This window comes from Neolamprologus multifasciatus, chromosome 3, assembly GCF_963576455.1.
Source record: "Neolamprologus multifasciatus chromosome 3, fNeoMul1.2, whole genome shotgun sequence".
In the NCBI taxonomy this organism is placed as follows: Eukaryota; Metazoa; Chordata; class Actinopteri; order Cichliformes; family Cichlidae; genus Neolamprologus; species Neolamprologus multifasciatus.
Window position 1 is genome coordinate 37,285,840 of NC_140441.1, and position 16,790 is coordinate 37,302,629.

General features: G+C 38.5%; 1 protein-coding gene across 1 annotated transcript; it reads right to left on the minus strand.

The window, feature by feature from the left end:
* Positions 1–6,180: 6,180 nt before the first annotated feature.
* Positions 6,181–16,264, minus strand: LOC146522985 (sialoadhesin-like). Its single transcript, XM_085154176.1, has 7 exons — positions 16,192–16,264; positions 8,652–9,008; positions 8,305–8,529; positions 7,775–8,114; positions 7,413–7,657; positions 7,042–7,290; positions 6,181–6,529 (listed from the first exon to the last, which is right to left on the minus strand). Exons 1-7 carry the CDS (start codon positions 16,262–16,264, stop codon positions 6,183–6,185), a joined length of 1,836 nt encoding a protein of 611 aa, XP_085010302.1. The 3' UTR covers positions 6,181–6,182.
* Positions 16,265–16,790: the final 526 nt, after the last annotated feature.

Genomic DNA, 16,790 nt, shown 5'->3' on the forward strand with positions numbered 1-16,790 from the left:
TGTTTCTACTTCAAACATGAAACTGATCAATGATCAGCTGATCGGCTTTTCTCTCTTGTTTGTTTATCGCCCACTTCGCGCCAGAAAGAGGAAACCAGCAGATGTCGCATTAAGCAACAGCAGCACGTTTGATCAGCTGTTGTTAGAATTTATTTAATATTAATTTCTAGTACAGCTGATGTTTGCTGGAGCCACAGCTGTAAAAGCTGCTGGTCATGATATCGGTTTGGATATCTGGTGAGAGGGAAACATGAAGATGAAACCAGGAGACGTCCTTACTGAATCATCAGAGCTGTGATGAAGAAACAGGTTTACATTTTAGGTGACATGAATGAGTTGAAGGGAAGTTATGAACTGTTTCTGAGAGATAAATAACACCAGGATCCTTTTCTAAGTAGCTGACAGCTGGTTACTGTGCAGGGGCGGGTCTAGCAAAGTGTTACCAGGGGGGCAGGTAGGGCATTAACAGGGAAAGGGGGGCACAAATAAATACTTTCTTATTCTCATTTAAAATGTCTCACTTTTAATAAATAATTATCTGAGACTTACAACAAACGATTGATAGATTGATACATATACACCATCAAGACAGTGAACATCACTGTCACAACAGTGTTTGTTTTCATTCAAAGGCTTTGTGATTTTTTCTATAATGGTGGGCCGGTCTCTAGTCAAAATGCCGATATTTTGTCCCAGTGACGTAGGCTGGAATTATGGCGGCGGTCAATGACGGTCCAGGCGTGGGATTTCTCTCGTGGAAATATGCACATTATCTTTTCCTTTCTATTGGTAGGTGGCACAGTGCACTTGTGGCAAGTAAGCAAGCTAGAAGACTGGCAAAGTTGCTGGGTATCCAGTTACGGAAGCAACACATTAACAAGAGAAGTCTGAGTAAAACCAAAGTTACTTTCCCTATAACTAGTTACTTTGAAAGTAACGAGTAACTTGAAGTAACTGAGTTACTTTTGATGGAAGTAACTAGTAATGTAACTAAATTACTAATTTAAAGTGACTTACCCAACACTGATTATGAGTCTGTGGTCTGGGAGAGAGTTCTGTAACTCCCTGTCTGCAAAATACAGTAAATAAAGACCAATGTTTGGCAATTAATTATATAGTTACTTCTTCAAAAAAGTAACTGAGTTTTGCAAACAACAATTTTTTTTGCAGCTGTTTATCTAAAAATGCAGCCAAGGCATTTTTTAAACAAACATTTTAAACTATTTACAGAGCAATCAGCTGTTCTGCATCAAATTTGATGCCACACAAATTATTTGTGTCACTCCAAAAAATAATTTCTGTCCACTATGAGATAAAGGAGAACAACAGCCTGATACCTACAGGCCTGATAACAGCAGATGTATCACTCCTGTAACACCTGCAACATTCAGCAGTTGCCTCATTGTTCTGACACACACAACAAAACTATTGACTACACTACACACTAACTACACAACATTTGCGCTAAACGTTGCAAATGTCTCACATCTCAAAGCACCGTATCTTAACAACTAAATGCCATGTTTTGATTGGTTGACATGGTACATTTTTCGAGCAATGGGAAAGGGTAGGGGGTGTACTGGTTTTGTCTTTGCTCACAGGCGGAGAGTGCATTCGAGCATTTTCCTTAAAAATCACAGTTTTCAGCGTTTCTTCCCACAGTAAATATGAACAACAGTACTATCCAGGAAAACCAAACATTGCATATTTTTTTATCACAACTCTGGTTTTTCGTGGCCTATCAACACAATTTAAAAACTGGTGTAAAGTCCACAAGTTTTCCGTCAATTGTTCCGTCTGTCCTGCTCACATCTCCAGTGGTTGTACACGTTGTCATTAACGTGGCTTCAGTCCACGTCAGCTGCTTTGCTAGCTAAAACACCGGTGGCACATATTTACTTTAATTTCAATTCAGGTTAGAATCTGTGCAGCTTAGAGGGAACATTGTGTGACATTCTTAAGCAACATCAGTGTCTATATTCTGTATGTGTGTGTGTGTGTATGTTTCCAGCTATACCATACATAGACATACGACCTTTCCATCCATCCATCCATCCATTTGCTTCCGCTTATCCTTTTCAGGGACGTGGAGGGCGCTGGAGCCTATCCCAGCTGTCATAGGGCGAGAGGCGGGGTACACCCTGGACAGGTCGCCAGTCTGTCGCAGGGCCACATACGACCTTTCAATTAACTTAAACTGTGTGTATGAGGTATGAAGAAAAGCAGAAGTACGCGTCTTGCTAAAATATAAAAACATGAACTTGCAGTTTGACATTTAAAGGTGTGAAGTCTTACAATTTAAGATAACGAATAAGACAGTCTGGTTTCTACAGCTATAATGGAAATTATAACGTCAAGGCTGCTTCCGCTCATCTCATGATGCACAAGTGCACACAGACTCTTATCAGACCTAATAAGGATAAGATACTTTATCGGCATACAAATGATTATATATTTCTAAGAATAAATGACAATACAAAAAATATAAATTCCGACATTGCCCATAGTACAAGATACTGAAAAACAAAGACTCACTGAAAGAAAAGAAAAAAAAAAGAATAAATGGCTAAAAATAATGGCTGGCTATTTTACAAAGGAATCTTCAAGAAACATCAACCTGCCGTTGCTGTACCCGACTTGTTTGCATGGGTGCTTGGTTCAGCTGGTGATTCACCATTTAGCCAATTGGGCCACTTAACAGTTTGACTAAGTTTCTGTTTCTTACAGATATCCAAAACACAACACTAAAGAAAAAGAAAAACAGATTCAACAAATGCATGACAAAGGAGAATCATCATGGTTTAATCGCTGTGAAAATGAGAAACAAACATGAATATTGCTGGTGCCCCTTTTTGCACACAGCTTAAATACATCATAATAAAGCTTTGAATCAACACTGTTCTAAGATATTTATAACATTCAACATATTTCACAATGTGAGCTTTAACTGAAGTCTAAGAGAAATGATTTTGTGTGTATAAGTTATTTTATTGTAGTGTCTTTGCTTAACAATATCTTCAGGCAGCTGCTGTGATTTAGTGCTACATAAACTTACTTTTTTTGAGTGCAAGGTTTAAGTAAATGACTATAAATGTATGTTATCGGGTCCTTAAGACTTATTTATTATGGAGTGGAAGGCCAGACTCTGAGTTAGCATCAGTTAACTCAGAGTCTGAATGGAAGCCATGCAGAGTGACACTGCTGCTATTCTTTGGGTCCCAAAGGCTTGCTGTTTTTCTAAGACTGGACATGAACCAGCTTATTTGCAGCCATTTTGCTCTCCAAGTCTGCTTTATATTTCCGTCAGACTTTCAATTTCCAGCTCCTTACTGGCTATCTGGAGGTCAGAAGGTGTACCATGTTTAAAGATATGATTCCTTTTCTGTATGCTGGACTTCACAGATTTAGTCACCCAAGGTTTATTGTTAGAATACATTTTAACTCGCCTTGAAGGAATTATCATGTCTCTACAAAACAGTGCAAAAAAATAAAAATACTGACAGCTGGCCTTGCTTGCCAGGGGTTGAAAGGGTCCCACACCTTTGATGTCCTAGCTGATGCCCTTGATGACATTCATTGTCAATACAGAATAAGGTGGGAAGTCGTAAGAACTACACCAGACAGTGGCTCAAACTTTATAAAAGCATTCCTTGTGTTTGGTGAACAACGTCGGCCTGAGAAAGCAGCATCAGAGTCGGATAAAGACTTCTGAAGAGACCAAAGGGGACTACCCAGACATTCATCATCCTGGAGCAAGATGCCAGTCTTGAGTATCAGATTCTTCCACATCAAACGTGTGCATGCCACCTATTAAATTTAGTTGCCACAACAGATGTTGCAAGAGATGCATGATGCATACAAACGGCTATCACCTGGAATAAGTCGGGTCGGTCCTACATGGCAGAAATTGTGGAAAGTAAATGAATTTTCCAACTTATCCGGCCCAATCAAACTCAGTGGAACTCAACATACATAGATCTGGAAAGAATCACACGGCTCATGCAAGAGAAGGGGGAGGATGCTATCAGGAATGACTGTGAAGAATTCATAGTGAAAAGTTTTTTGTTTCTAAACTATGGAGTAAAAGACAAATGGAAAACAATGGCTGAAGCTACCTCAGTTATTAGTTTATTAGCCCCTCCCTGAGCCTGGTTCTGCCGGAGGTTTCTTCCTGTTAAAAGGGAATTTTTCCTTTCCACTGTCGCCAAAGTGCTTGCTCATAGGGGGTCATATGATTGTTGGCTTTTCTCTGTATCTATTATTGTACGATCTGTACAATATAAAGCGCCTTGAAGCAACTATTGTTGTGATTTGGTGCTATATAAATAAAATTGAATTGAATTGAATGGGCAGTAGATCAGCTCTCCAAGGTTTCCTCATCTATCCAAAGAGCTGTGACCCCTATGAAACTTTGCTGGTGTGCTGTCCAACAATCTGTAATGGTGGCAACATGGCTGACTTTACTGAGGTGCAACATCAAAGTTTTTTTCTTCTTATTGGCAGCCTCCTCTATTATGGTCGAGTATGCCTGCAAATGACTTTTCATTGTGGATTCAGTGTCAATGAAAGTTATCTAAAAGAAGGTTGTTCAACCACAGAAAATGACCTTCACAAATGAAATTAATCACGAGCTTGTCAACCTTCGCCTGTAGTACTTGTATGTTTGCACCCACTGTCATCACATCACTGATTTTTATTTTCTTCCTACTCAGATTTTATGTTTTTTGTCTGAATTTAGATTAATTGTGCTAATAGAGTACGTGAAGGTGAATAAATGGACTCTTGTCCTGAATCACTGCTTGTGAGTGTGTCGGCTCCTTGTCACAGTGTACTACATAAAGGTAGACTCTAGCTAAATTGTTTGGTGCTGGTAAAGATCATTATGAGGTCAAGCTCATCATTATTTTTATCTTTGCATATGCATCCAATGACTGCTTTAATGTAGGTCACATATAGCATGCTGTGTCAGGTCTTGGGATTGTGCTTGTAAATCTATCCAGCTGCTGATAACTGGCAGAGTTTATAATCTTGGCATTTTTTTTTTTTCATATCAAATCCAGCGATGTCTGAATTCATGAAGCAGTTATTTTTGCTTTATGGTGTGTTCTACCTTTGTAATAATGTGTTGCAATGACAAGCATCAACCTCTGAAAGAGAAGTACATGAAACGTCTATTTTGAAAAAATAAAGAGTTTATTTCAACTCGAAAAACAAAACTTGTTGCATAATGATGACCTCTGTAGCATTCACAGGGAACTGATCTTCAATATACAGAGCTGTTGTAGCTGCAGGTTTTTCTCTTTTGTTAACAAAAAACAAGCCGCAAGTGCTGTAAAATATTTTCTTCTAGATCAGCATATTTTTGTTTGTCTGAACAGGTAACAGAAGACCAAAAATAAGCTGTAATTGTAGTCTAACATCTAACGACAAATAAACTTTATATAACTGGAGCTAAAAATAAAAATATAAATCTCTATGCATCAGCATCACTCTCCACTGTGCTGTTTTTTTTACTTTCTGTTTCCATCAGCTGAGTCCTGTTTATGGTTTGACTGCATCTGTACAAAGTAACAGAGTTTCTGATTAGATCTTCTCAAAAATTAGATGGTGAACTTTTGCTTGGAGGTTGGCCTGATGTTTCCATCCAGCAAACTCAAAACAGATTGTCATGGATACAATCAGATTTCTTTATAAAATGTGGTCAAATGTTTTTACAGAAATTAACTTTTCTACTAAAAATCCATTTGTAATAAACTACTAAAATATTTACAATAGCATGGATAATGATAGTATATTAAACAGAGTAAGAGATTAGACAAGATGTTTCAACAACATCAATTCAATTCTGACACTGTCTCTATCTCACTCTCACCTCCATTGTCTCCATACGTTCATTTGATTCAGCTGTAGAGCTCCAAGGTTTCTTCTTGCTAATAATAAATAATCACATTTTAAATGTACAACTATTAAATTAGAAAGTCAAAGACCACTTCTGCAACAGAGCGATGTTTTATTTTACCTCATCCACAAAATCACAAGAAGCAGAGGAATCAGCATCAGGATCACCAAAGTTAATCTGATAATATTCTGTATTATTATTGATTTCCCTAAAAATGGAGAAAGAAATTTGATGGGATTGAGAGAGCGCATACACTTTGTTTTTGAAAACCTGGAGAGGAATCTTATTTTCTTTGTAACTGTTGTTTTAGTAATGCATCAATGAAAATTGTTGCGGTAAACAGACTTGTAAATGTAGAAAGAGCACCTGTCACAACAGTGAGATGATGGGAGGTGGAGCTGCGACGTCCTCTTGTGTTCTGGGCTTCACAGTAATAACTCCCACTGTGTTCAGGTCTGAAGTCAGTGATGATGAAGTTCTGTCCAGATGCTTTTGCTGAGTTATCATCCTCCTTGTACCAGGTGTAGTTAGCTGCTGGGTTAGCATCACTGCTGCAGGTCAGAGTCACTGAACTGCCCTCCACTAACTGACCAGAGGGACTGACTGACACAGAGGGAATCTTTGGAGCATCTGGAGGAAACCGAGAAAAATTATTGTGAAATTTTTACAGCAACATTTTAATATTCAGTGTGAGAAAATTTCCATCAAGAATAAAAACATGACAGGAAACTGTTAATCACTGATATAATGATCATATGATGTGATATGATCATAATTCATATGAAAATAAGAATTCTTATAATACTATGATATTAACTATTATCATAATTTGTGCTATGTGTGCTGTATATATTATATTAGAAATACGTTCAATATTATTTGTGCAGATTTTATCAGTAAGGAAGCTCAAATATTGATCGATAACTTATGGTGAAAGGGGCATTAAAGAAGTGTGAGCTTCTTCCAACTCATTTTTGATATTTAGCTGAATCAGAACAGGTGAAGCGATATTGAAATGTAGTTGCGTTATTTGTATAGCCTTTTGTATTCTTTGCTCAATGAACTTCTGTGTATTGTTCATATGATGGAAATAAATTGAACACAACTCCCAGCTGATCACTGATCTGCTGATGTTTACTTACACTGGACATCTATGAATAAAGACACAGAGAGCTGATCCTCAGTCTTGCAGTCGTAGATTCCTCTGTCCTCAGAGCTGATGGAGGTGAAATTATAAATACCTTCTGGTGTTAGAGGCAAGATTTGGTTGCCTTTGTACAAAGTGTTCTTAGCTGCTGGATTAGCATGTGTACGACAGGTCAGAGTGACTGAACTGCCCTCCACTATCTCACCAGAGGGACTCACTGACACAGAGGGAAGCTTTGAAGGATCTGAAGATAAAAGATTTCTTTATTAAAGTTGGCGTTTAAACTCATGTAACATTACAGCATGATAAACTGTAGGTGGCTTGGAGCTGTGATATGTTGTTGGTGACACCGTGAATTAAACTCACACACTGATGGAGAGCAGTAATCCTCGTATCCAGAGAAAGCACAGGAGATGATGTCTCCAGGATTAAAGTAGTCTGTATAAGCAGAGGTTTGCTGTGTCGTGTTTTTCTGTCCGTTCTTGAACCAGACGTAAGAAAGACGACCAGCTGGACTGCAGCTGCTTTGACACTTGAGCTCTGCCGCAGTCTGAGTCTGCTGGACTGATATTATTCTGCTCACCTTCACCTGCAGAGCTGAATATGACAGCACAGCAGTGACATCATGTAGAGAGAGGCTTTATGTGTGGATATGTAAGTCTACATTTGATATCTGAGATCACAAAAACAAAAACCTGCTAACAGTGTGTGTTCTTCAGTACCTGTGAGTTGTTCCAGGTAAACTACTCTTCAGTTCAAAGCTTTGTGTTTTGAATTTAAAGTGATACTCGGCTGAATCCCTCTCTGTCAGGTCTCTGATTCTCAGATTAGAGCGTCCTCTCCCTGTTTCAATGACCTCAACACGGCCTGCATAGTGGGAGTCTGTTCTGAGGTCCTCGGGGTGTGAGCGATGCTGCCACTGATGACTACGTTCAGGACTGAACCAGAATTTGGACACAGCAGGATGTGTATGACTGTAGATGCAAGAAATGTCCACTGATGAACCTTTGAGGGCACAGATGCTTCTGCTGGTGTAAGTCACTCTGTTACAGGTTTGATCACCAACACCTAAAATATATGAAACAGATTTGTTAGAGGAAGATTTGACTGCAGCACCACAGAGCAGGAGGCTGTCAGGACTTATTGTTGATTTATTGGCTTTACTGAGATATAAAATAAACATGAAGATGCAGCAACATCTTTTTTATTAGAAACAGAAATGAATGATATGTTTTGTCAGTGACTGAAGTAAACTCACACACTGAAGGAGAGGGAAGCTTCTCGTATCCTTTTACAGCACAGGAAATGCTGTCTGTAAAACCAAAGTATTCTTCAAAAGAAGACTCCTTTCTGTCAATATTCAATTCGTTCTGGTACCAGACATATGAATGAGGATCAGGTAGACGACAACTGCTCTGACACGTCACCTTTTTCCAAGTAGGATACCAGGTTGTCCAAGTTTTTATCACTTGTGCCTGGAGAACTAAAAATTATACACAGCAAAATATAAAATATACACAACATTCATAGCTTGTAGAGTCTCAAAGTTCCACCAAAACATTTTATTTTGAAAACATGTTATACATTTAAATATAAAAATCATACCTGTGACAGACAGAGTGACTCCAGGTGATCCAGTATATTTCACTCCTGGTTGGTTTGTCACAAATCTGAACTTGTACTCAGCTGAGTCGCTCTCTCTCAGGTCTGTGATTCTCAGAGTGCAGTCTTTGTTATTACAGTGATAATGAACACGACCTGCAAACTCTACCTCTGTCTTCACATCCACATGTTCATCACCTTTCATTTTAGTAAACCACACAGCTTTTTCAACTACAGTCACGTTCCCATTTACTCTGGATGGGTACGTGTAGGTGCAGCGTATGTCCACTGTTGATCCTTTTAAGGCACAAATGTGAGTAGAGGTGTAAGTCACTGACCAACCATCCTCACCCTGAACTGCTGAAACACATCAGAAACAAAACAATTAATTCTTCTGCTTTTAACCCTTTAAGACCTACCACAGAACCAAGTCCGCCAGAGCTTATATTATATTTTTACATGCTGCTGTGCCAATTTTGGGAGCATTTCAAGTTGCTATACATCAATACAACCATTATAGCCTAAATTTTAATAATGTGCATGCATTAAGTGCATAGTAATTACATGAATTGCAAAAAAGTGCAATAAACTACAAAAAAATTTAAAATCGTTTTTGTTTTTTTAACATATTTCTAGTTAGAGAAATTTAAGAGGCTTATCCCTCAAAACTGTAAATACAAAAAAGTTGCACAAAATAGTTTCCCACCACAGGAAATTTATTTTGAGTGTCTTCATAGTTTTATTTTTGAAATACACCAATTTTTATATACTTCAGGAAAAACGAAAATAAATATTATACTGCAAATTTGCAAAAAAACAGCATATGCATCAAAATAAACTATTTCCAGCAGTGGAATATGTGTCCTAAGCATCCCAGAAATGACACAGAAAGTCATAAAGTCAAACATAACTTTTAAAAACACCAGTATAGTCTCATAAGGCCCCGATGGTAAAAAACGACATTTTCGCAAAATGACGTCACTTCCGGTTTCGGGCAGGTCATGGCGGACATGCGAAAGTTCACGCTGATGGACGTAGGAAGTGTTATGAACAGCTGATCGGATCGGCAAAGCGTGTTTCTGGAATATTATGTTTTTGTTGCTGCAAGTGCTTTTTATGCAGTTTTTGCAAAGCTATATGTGGAAGGAAACTGTGACCTAGGACAAGCTGATGGCATAAGATGTAAGTACAACTCCTCCGGTTTCATATGCAAAAAAAATTATTGCGCTAGCTGAAGTGGTTGCAGTGCTACCGGGATTTAAAAATAGTCAAATGGAGCATGTCCGCTCCAACTGGCTTTAAAGGGTTAAAGGTGTGTCCACGCTCTCTACAGTTAACCTGTATGTGAGCTGAGGCAGGAGGACACACACTCTGAAGGTGCAGTGAAGGAATTTCACCTGTGAGCCACGAGGAGGCTGAACTGAAGAGAAACGTTTTTGTGAGAAAAGAGATGTGACCGAAATAAATGAGAAAAGCAGAAACTGATGTGTGGAACTTTACAGCTGATGGGAAAGTTTCTTAAAACATTGGTCAACCTTTGTCTGCATGTGAGCAGTTATTTATGATGCACTTTCTTACATCATGTCAGGGAGCAGCTGTGTGCAGGCAGGAAAAGACCCAGATGCAGACTCGGAAGTGGAGCATAACTCAAAAAATGGCTTTATTTACAGACTGGGGAAATAAACAATACAAACCTAAACTGGGAAAAGCTAGTTAGCTGACCACTCAGGAAACACATGGAGAATTCCACAAAACCAAGGATGACATGACACGGAACTGAGGGAGACTGTGACATAAATACACAGAAAGCTAACAAGGAACAGCACAGGGGACACAGCTGACACTAATAATAATAATGAGATGGGGAAAGACCAAACACAATATGATGTACACTGACGAGAGACTGTTAAAGTAAAACAGGAAGTACACGACAGACACACAGACCCAGAATAGACACTGAACAGAAGTAAACCAACACAGAACATGGGGGTACAGAGTCCAAAAGCTAAGCAGTAGAAATCTCAAACCAAGGAGAACAGAAGAGCTAGAAGCACAAACTGAAACCTGAAACACAACCATCCTAAGAAATTAAAAGCACAAAGCTCAATACACTGGTTTACTGACCGCGGACACAATAGTGCTCAGCCTATGTCTGCATCTGATCAGTTATTTATGATGTACTTGAAGAAAGACTTGTCAAACAGAAAAAAACACACTTGAAAAAGAAATTTACTGTTAAAGAAGTTTAACAGAAACTATTTTCTCTTCAAGTCTTGCATAAACAGAGCTGGAGCTTAAAATGTTTAGAAAACCATCAACTGCAAATGTTCCATATTTCTGTGTATTTTCTTATAGTTGATCAAGAGTCAGTTATCTGTAAAATATGAAAATGTAAATATAAAATACCTGACAAAGTGAGAAGACAGATGATTGCAGCTTGTGCTCCTTTCAGTCTCATGGTTGGTGTCCTCCTCTCTTTGCTGTGGCTGCAGACAAGTTCAAACACATCAGCAGGTAAATGATATATACAAGAAATGATGTCCATCATATTGATCTGATGTGTATCTGATGGTGCTGTCCACTATAGTTAGTGTGCACAGTTACTGTAAATGCCTAAAATGTGATCAGAGTGCAGAATTTCTGCTTTGCAATCTCACTGTGTTCGAGACACAAACTTCTTAGTTTAACCTGCTGCTTCCTTCCTCTTTCTGACAACTAAAAGTGCTGCAATTTCATCATTTTACTTCTGCATGTGCAACCAATAATTGTATTAAAGTAAGTTGCTGCTACAGCAAAGCTATTTCACACTGTGTTGTTTTATGTTGTGTGACCAGAAATTTACTTTGCAAAGGTTATAAATCATCAAGAAAGATCGACCTGCCAACTGCTGTAACCGACTCGTTTCGAGGGTGCTTGGTTCGCCAATCAGCCAGTTAGACCACTTAACAATTTGACTAAACTTCTGTTCTTTACAGATATCCAAACCATAACGATAAAGAAAAACATGAAACAGATTCATTAAAATGCAATAAAAGAGAATCATCACGGTTTAATCACTGTGGAAACAAACATGGGAATCACCGGTGGCCCTTTTTGCACACAGCTTAAAATTTAATTAAAGTAAAATTAAGCTTTGTATCAACAACTGTTCCCAGATATTTACTGAATAGATTCCACAATCTGGCCTTTAATAGAAGTTTGACTCAAAAATGAGTCAACACCTATTGTACAAAAAGTACATGCACAAAATCTGCCATAAAACCCTGACATAGCATTTAACCCTTTAACCCTTTAAGACCTACCATAGAACCAAGTCCGCCAGAGCTTATATTATATTTTTACATGCTGTAGTGCCATTTTTGGGAGCATTTCAAGTTGCTATACATCAATACAACCATTATAGCCCAGATTGTAATAATATGTCTGCATTAAGTGCATAGTAATAACATAAATTGCAAAAAAGTGCAATAAACTACAAAAAAATTGAAAATCGTTTTTGTTTTTTTAACATATATTTCTAGTTAGAGAAATTTAAGAGGCTTATCCCTCAAAACTGTAAATACAAAAAAGTTGCACAAAATAGTTTCCCACCACAGGAAATTTATTTTGAGTGTCTTCATAGTTTTATTTTTGAAATACACCAATTTTTATATACTGCAGGAAAAACAAAAATAAATATTATAATGCAAATTTGCATAAAAGCAGCATATGCATCAAAATAAACTATTTCCAGCAGTGCAATATGAGTCCTAAGCATCCCAGAAACGATACAGAAAGTCATAAAGTCAAAGATAACTTTTAAAAACACCAGTATAGGCTCATGAGGACCTGATGGTAAAAAACTACATTTCCGCGAGAATGACATCACTTCCGGTTTCGGGCAGGTCATGGCGGACATGCGATAGTTCACGCTGACATCTATTCCAACGTAGGAAGTGTTGCAAACAGCTGATCAGATCAGCAAAGCGTGTTTCTGGAATATTATGTTTTTGTTGCTGCAAGTGCTTTTTATGCAGTTTTTGCAAAGCTATATGTGGAAGGAAACTGTGACCGAGGACAAGCTGATGGCATAAGATGTAAGTACAACTCCTCCGGTTTCATATGCAAAAAAAATTATTGCGCTAGCTCACGTGGTTGCAGAGCTACCGGGATTTAAAAATAGTGACGCAAAACAGAGCGTGCCTGCTCCGACCGGCTTTAAAGGGTTAAATGGGGATGGGACATTTGTGGTGATGTGTAAAATTATCAGAGGACCTTTTTAATTTTCAGAAACACTTCAAATGTTTTAACATAAAGAGCAAACCAGTGACACACTCCAGGGGAACCACAGACTCTAGACTGAAGGTGGACTGAAGTATGAGGTAGCTGAACTGAAGAGGATAAACATAAGAGAAGCCTTTCTGAGAGAGAAGTCACTGAAAAAATAGTCCCTCTGTTTAACACATTCATCATTCTTCATTTACTGTGAGATAAGATCACAGCATGCTTGGTGAGAAAAAGGCAGAGAAATGCAGAACTAACATGTGAAACACTGAACTGTGATGAAGGTATTTTGATAACAAAACGTTGCTGTAATCATGTTTTTTTCAACATGTTAAATGTCTGTATTCTACGGAGCCCCGCAGGGGACATGGGAGGAAAAAAATTAAGACGGACTTTTGCGAGATCTCGCAAAACTAACTCGGGATCTCGCAAAAGTTTTGCGAGATCTTGCAAAACAAATTCAGGATCTCGCAAAACTTTTGCGAGATCTTGCAAAACAAACTTGGGATCTCGCAAAACTTTTGCGAGATCTCGCAAAAGTCCGTCTTAATTTTTTTTTCTCCCATGTCCCCTGCGGGGCTCCGTAGAATACAGACATTTAATAAGATCTCGCAAAACAAACTCGGGATCTCGCAAAACTTTTGCGAGATCTCGCAAAAGTTTTAGCCGCATTCTTCCCATTAGCTCGAAGGTAAGGGGAGGTCGAGACCTACTACAGCCGGGAGGAACACCGCTTTCCCGGCACATCAAGCCTCGACCTCCCGGTCGGCTTCGAGCCAGCGTCCGAAGAATGCGGCTAAAACGTTTGCGAGATCTCGCAAAAGTTTTGCGAGATCCCGAGTTTGTTTTGCGAGATCCCGAGTTAGTTTTGCGAAATCTCGCAAAAGTCCGTCTTCATTTTTTTTCTCCCATGTCCCCTGTGGGGCTCCGTAGTATTCGACATATAAGTCATACATAACACGAAGCAGAATCAAAGTTATATAAATGGCACTCTTATATTGGCTTGAAGGGATATAGAATAAAACACGAGTGTTTAAAGCCATTACATGTAAACGTTTTATTAACTTTATTGTTTCCTTTAGAATTAAGCTGATAAATGATTTCATGTTTCATGGTTGGTGTCCTCCTGTCTTTGCTGTGGCTGCAGACAAGTTCAACGACAATAGCAGGCAAATAAAATACAAGAAATAATGTCCATCACATCAATAAATACACTGATCTGACCTCAAATGTAGTTCATGGTACTGTATACTCCACTGTACTTGTTTGGCCAAATATCATGATTAAAAATCTGGTAAAATTAGTAAAATTGTAGAAAAAACATCTTTAATTCAGATTATTACTGAAAATTAAATGTGAGAAAAATATGATTATAATTCCCTCATTTTACTTTTAAGGTAAATGGTCTTTACCTTACAATATAAAGCCCATTAAGGTAACTGTTTTTATGACTTAACACTTCTTAAACAGGCCCTAGCAGGGCCTCCTGAAACTGCCCTTGTGGGGGTGTGGCCTCTTTCCGCCTTCTCCTCTCTTGCTCCACCCCTCTGTGTCTCTCTGACAGAGGGGTGACATCTGGTGGCCACAAATATGAAGAGCAGCTTGAATCCACAAAATAAAACCAACTGCTTCATTATGATTGCTCACTCTACAGAGTGGAGTTCTGTCTGATTGTGTGGAATTTGGTTGTATTACTTTGAACATGTATTCTTTGGTGGTTAAAAAAATGTGGTTTATTTGTTTAATAAATAATCGTGACCAGTAATCTTTCCTTGTTCAAACACGCACCATTGTGTGGTCTTTCTTTGCTTGTGACTTCTTGATGTTGGTAAATACAATAATTGAAAAATACCACGTTACATACAATATACATATGATAATGTACAACACATTATGGAGTATGCTTCTGCTGTGAGGTCCTGCCTCCATGCACTTATGCAATCAACCGCTAGACGGGTATATTTATAAATAATATTATATTGGGGAAATTTTTCCAGACATATTTTTGACCTGGGGGTAGAATTGATTGTGAAATGGAAAGGGAAAATGCTTATGAACTTGCAAATTAAAAATATGATGCATTTAAAGTCCTTTTTCATTTGTATTTAAGAAGAAAATTTGTTTCACTGTGCGATGGCCAAACCTGTTCCTTTTCGTGGAGATAATTTCTTCTGCATTAAGGGAAATCCCTTCACATGGCACAGAAGATGCTGGAGTGCAGAGAAACTGGTAGAGACGCAGTTATACAGTCTACCTGGGCCCCACAAACTATCAGCTAAAGAGAATAAACAAATTAAATTGCTGCACATTTGGCAGACTAACATTTTCAGATTAATTAAACAATAAAATATATATTTTTACAAAATTACATGTAAAGAGTCAAGTGGAAGTTTTTCTAAAGTTATTTAATGATATTTATATTATGGAAGCAGATTTTTTGACATTTTACCTTTTTCCCGTTTTCAGATATAATAAACACGCACAAAACAAAAGCAAACAGCCAGAACACAAAGCTGGAAAACCCACCCGATCGACCAAAATCAACTCAAAATTCTCCCACACATCAGAACCTCCTCTATTCCTCGCTGGCTCCAAATCTCTCAGTGGAATGATCAGTGGTTCACTATCTGTCACCATCAAAACACCACAAATCCCACGAATGATTCATTTCCTTATAAACCATTGAATCAGATACCGAAGCAGTCACGTTCTAAATGAAGCTTCGGACGTCACTGATCACGTGACTCTGGCCAAACGAATCAAGCTTCGACACAGTGCTTCTGAAGCAGTGTGTTGATTTTTTTGACACACGCACCGGAGCTTCAGCTTCAAGCGGGCCATCACTAGCTTGTAGCCTTCATATGAGTGGTATGGGCTTGTGGGCCTCGACAGCAGCAGCAGTGAAGCTTGCTGGGCTTGTGGGCCCCCAGATGTGCCTCTTCGTAGTGTGGAGTTTTTTGTTTGGTTGTTGCGACATTTTTCTTTTTCTAGTGTTATTGGAAAAAACATTGGTGGTGTTGCCGGCTCTTTCAGTAAAGATTATTTGTAATAAAGCTGTAATATATACTGAACAGTCTGTATGGTTTCCTTTCATTCAGTTCCTGACCCATTTGTTACCAGTCCCCACACCCCCCCCTGGATCTCTACGTGGGGACGCAACAATACAAAGAAACAAACTCAGTCAAACAATAAAGCTACACTAAAATCACAGAAAGTTGAGGCGGAGGAAAGTTTACGTGGAGTGACACAACCCTAGTAAAGTGCACACACACCTCATTACCCAAGCCACTCCACAAGGAGCTAAAGAAGTATTTGGAGGACCTGCTGAAGAAGAGGATGAATTCAGAAATCATGGTCCCCATACTCATCAACCACAGTCTGTGTGTGACTGCATGGGAGTGCACTGCTTCTCAGTGTTGGACGTATCATTAGGGTTTTCTGGAGGAGAGTAGCAGATCACTCACATCCTTTATTACACCTTTGACTTTTACTCGCCTCCAGTGCAGTATGGAGGAGTGCCGATGAAATATCTCAGCCATATGTGGATAACAATTATGTCCACAGCAAACAATTTGAGTACCATCTGTGTGATATTATGTACAACTATCAAGCACATGGTGTGGAGCTGACTCCAAACAAGTGTGAGGTGTTTAAGGCTTGAAGACCTACCATAGAACCAAGTCCGCCAGAGCTTATATTATATTTTTACATGCTGTAGTGCCATTTTTGGGAGCATTTCAAGTTGCTATACATCAATACAACCATTATAGCCTAAATTTTAATAATATGTATGCATTAAGTGCATAGTAATTACATAAATTGCAAAAAAGTGCAATAAACTATAAAAAAAATTGAAAATTGTTTTTTTTTAACATATAT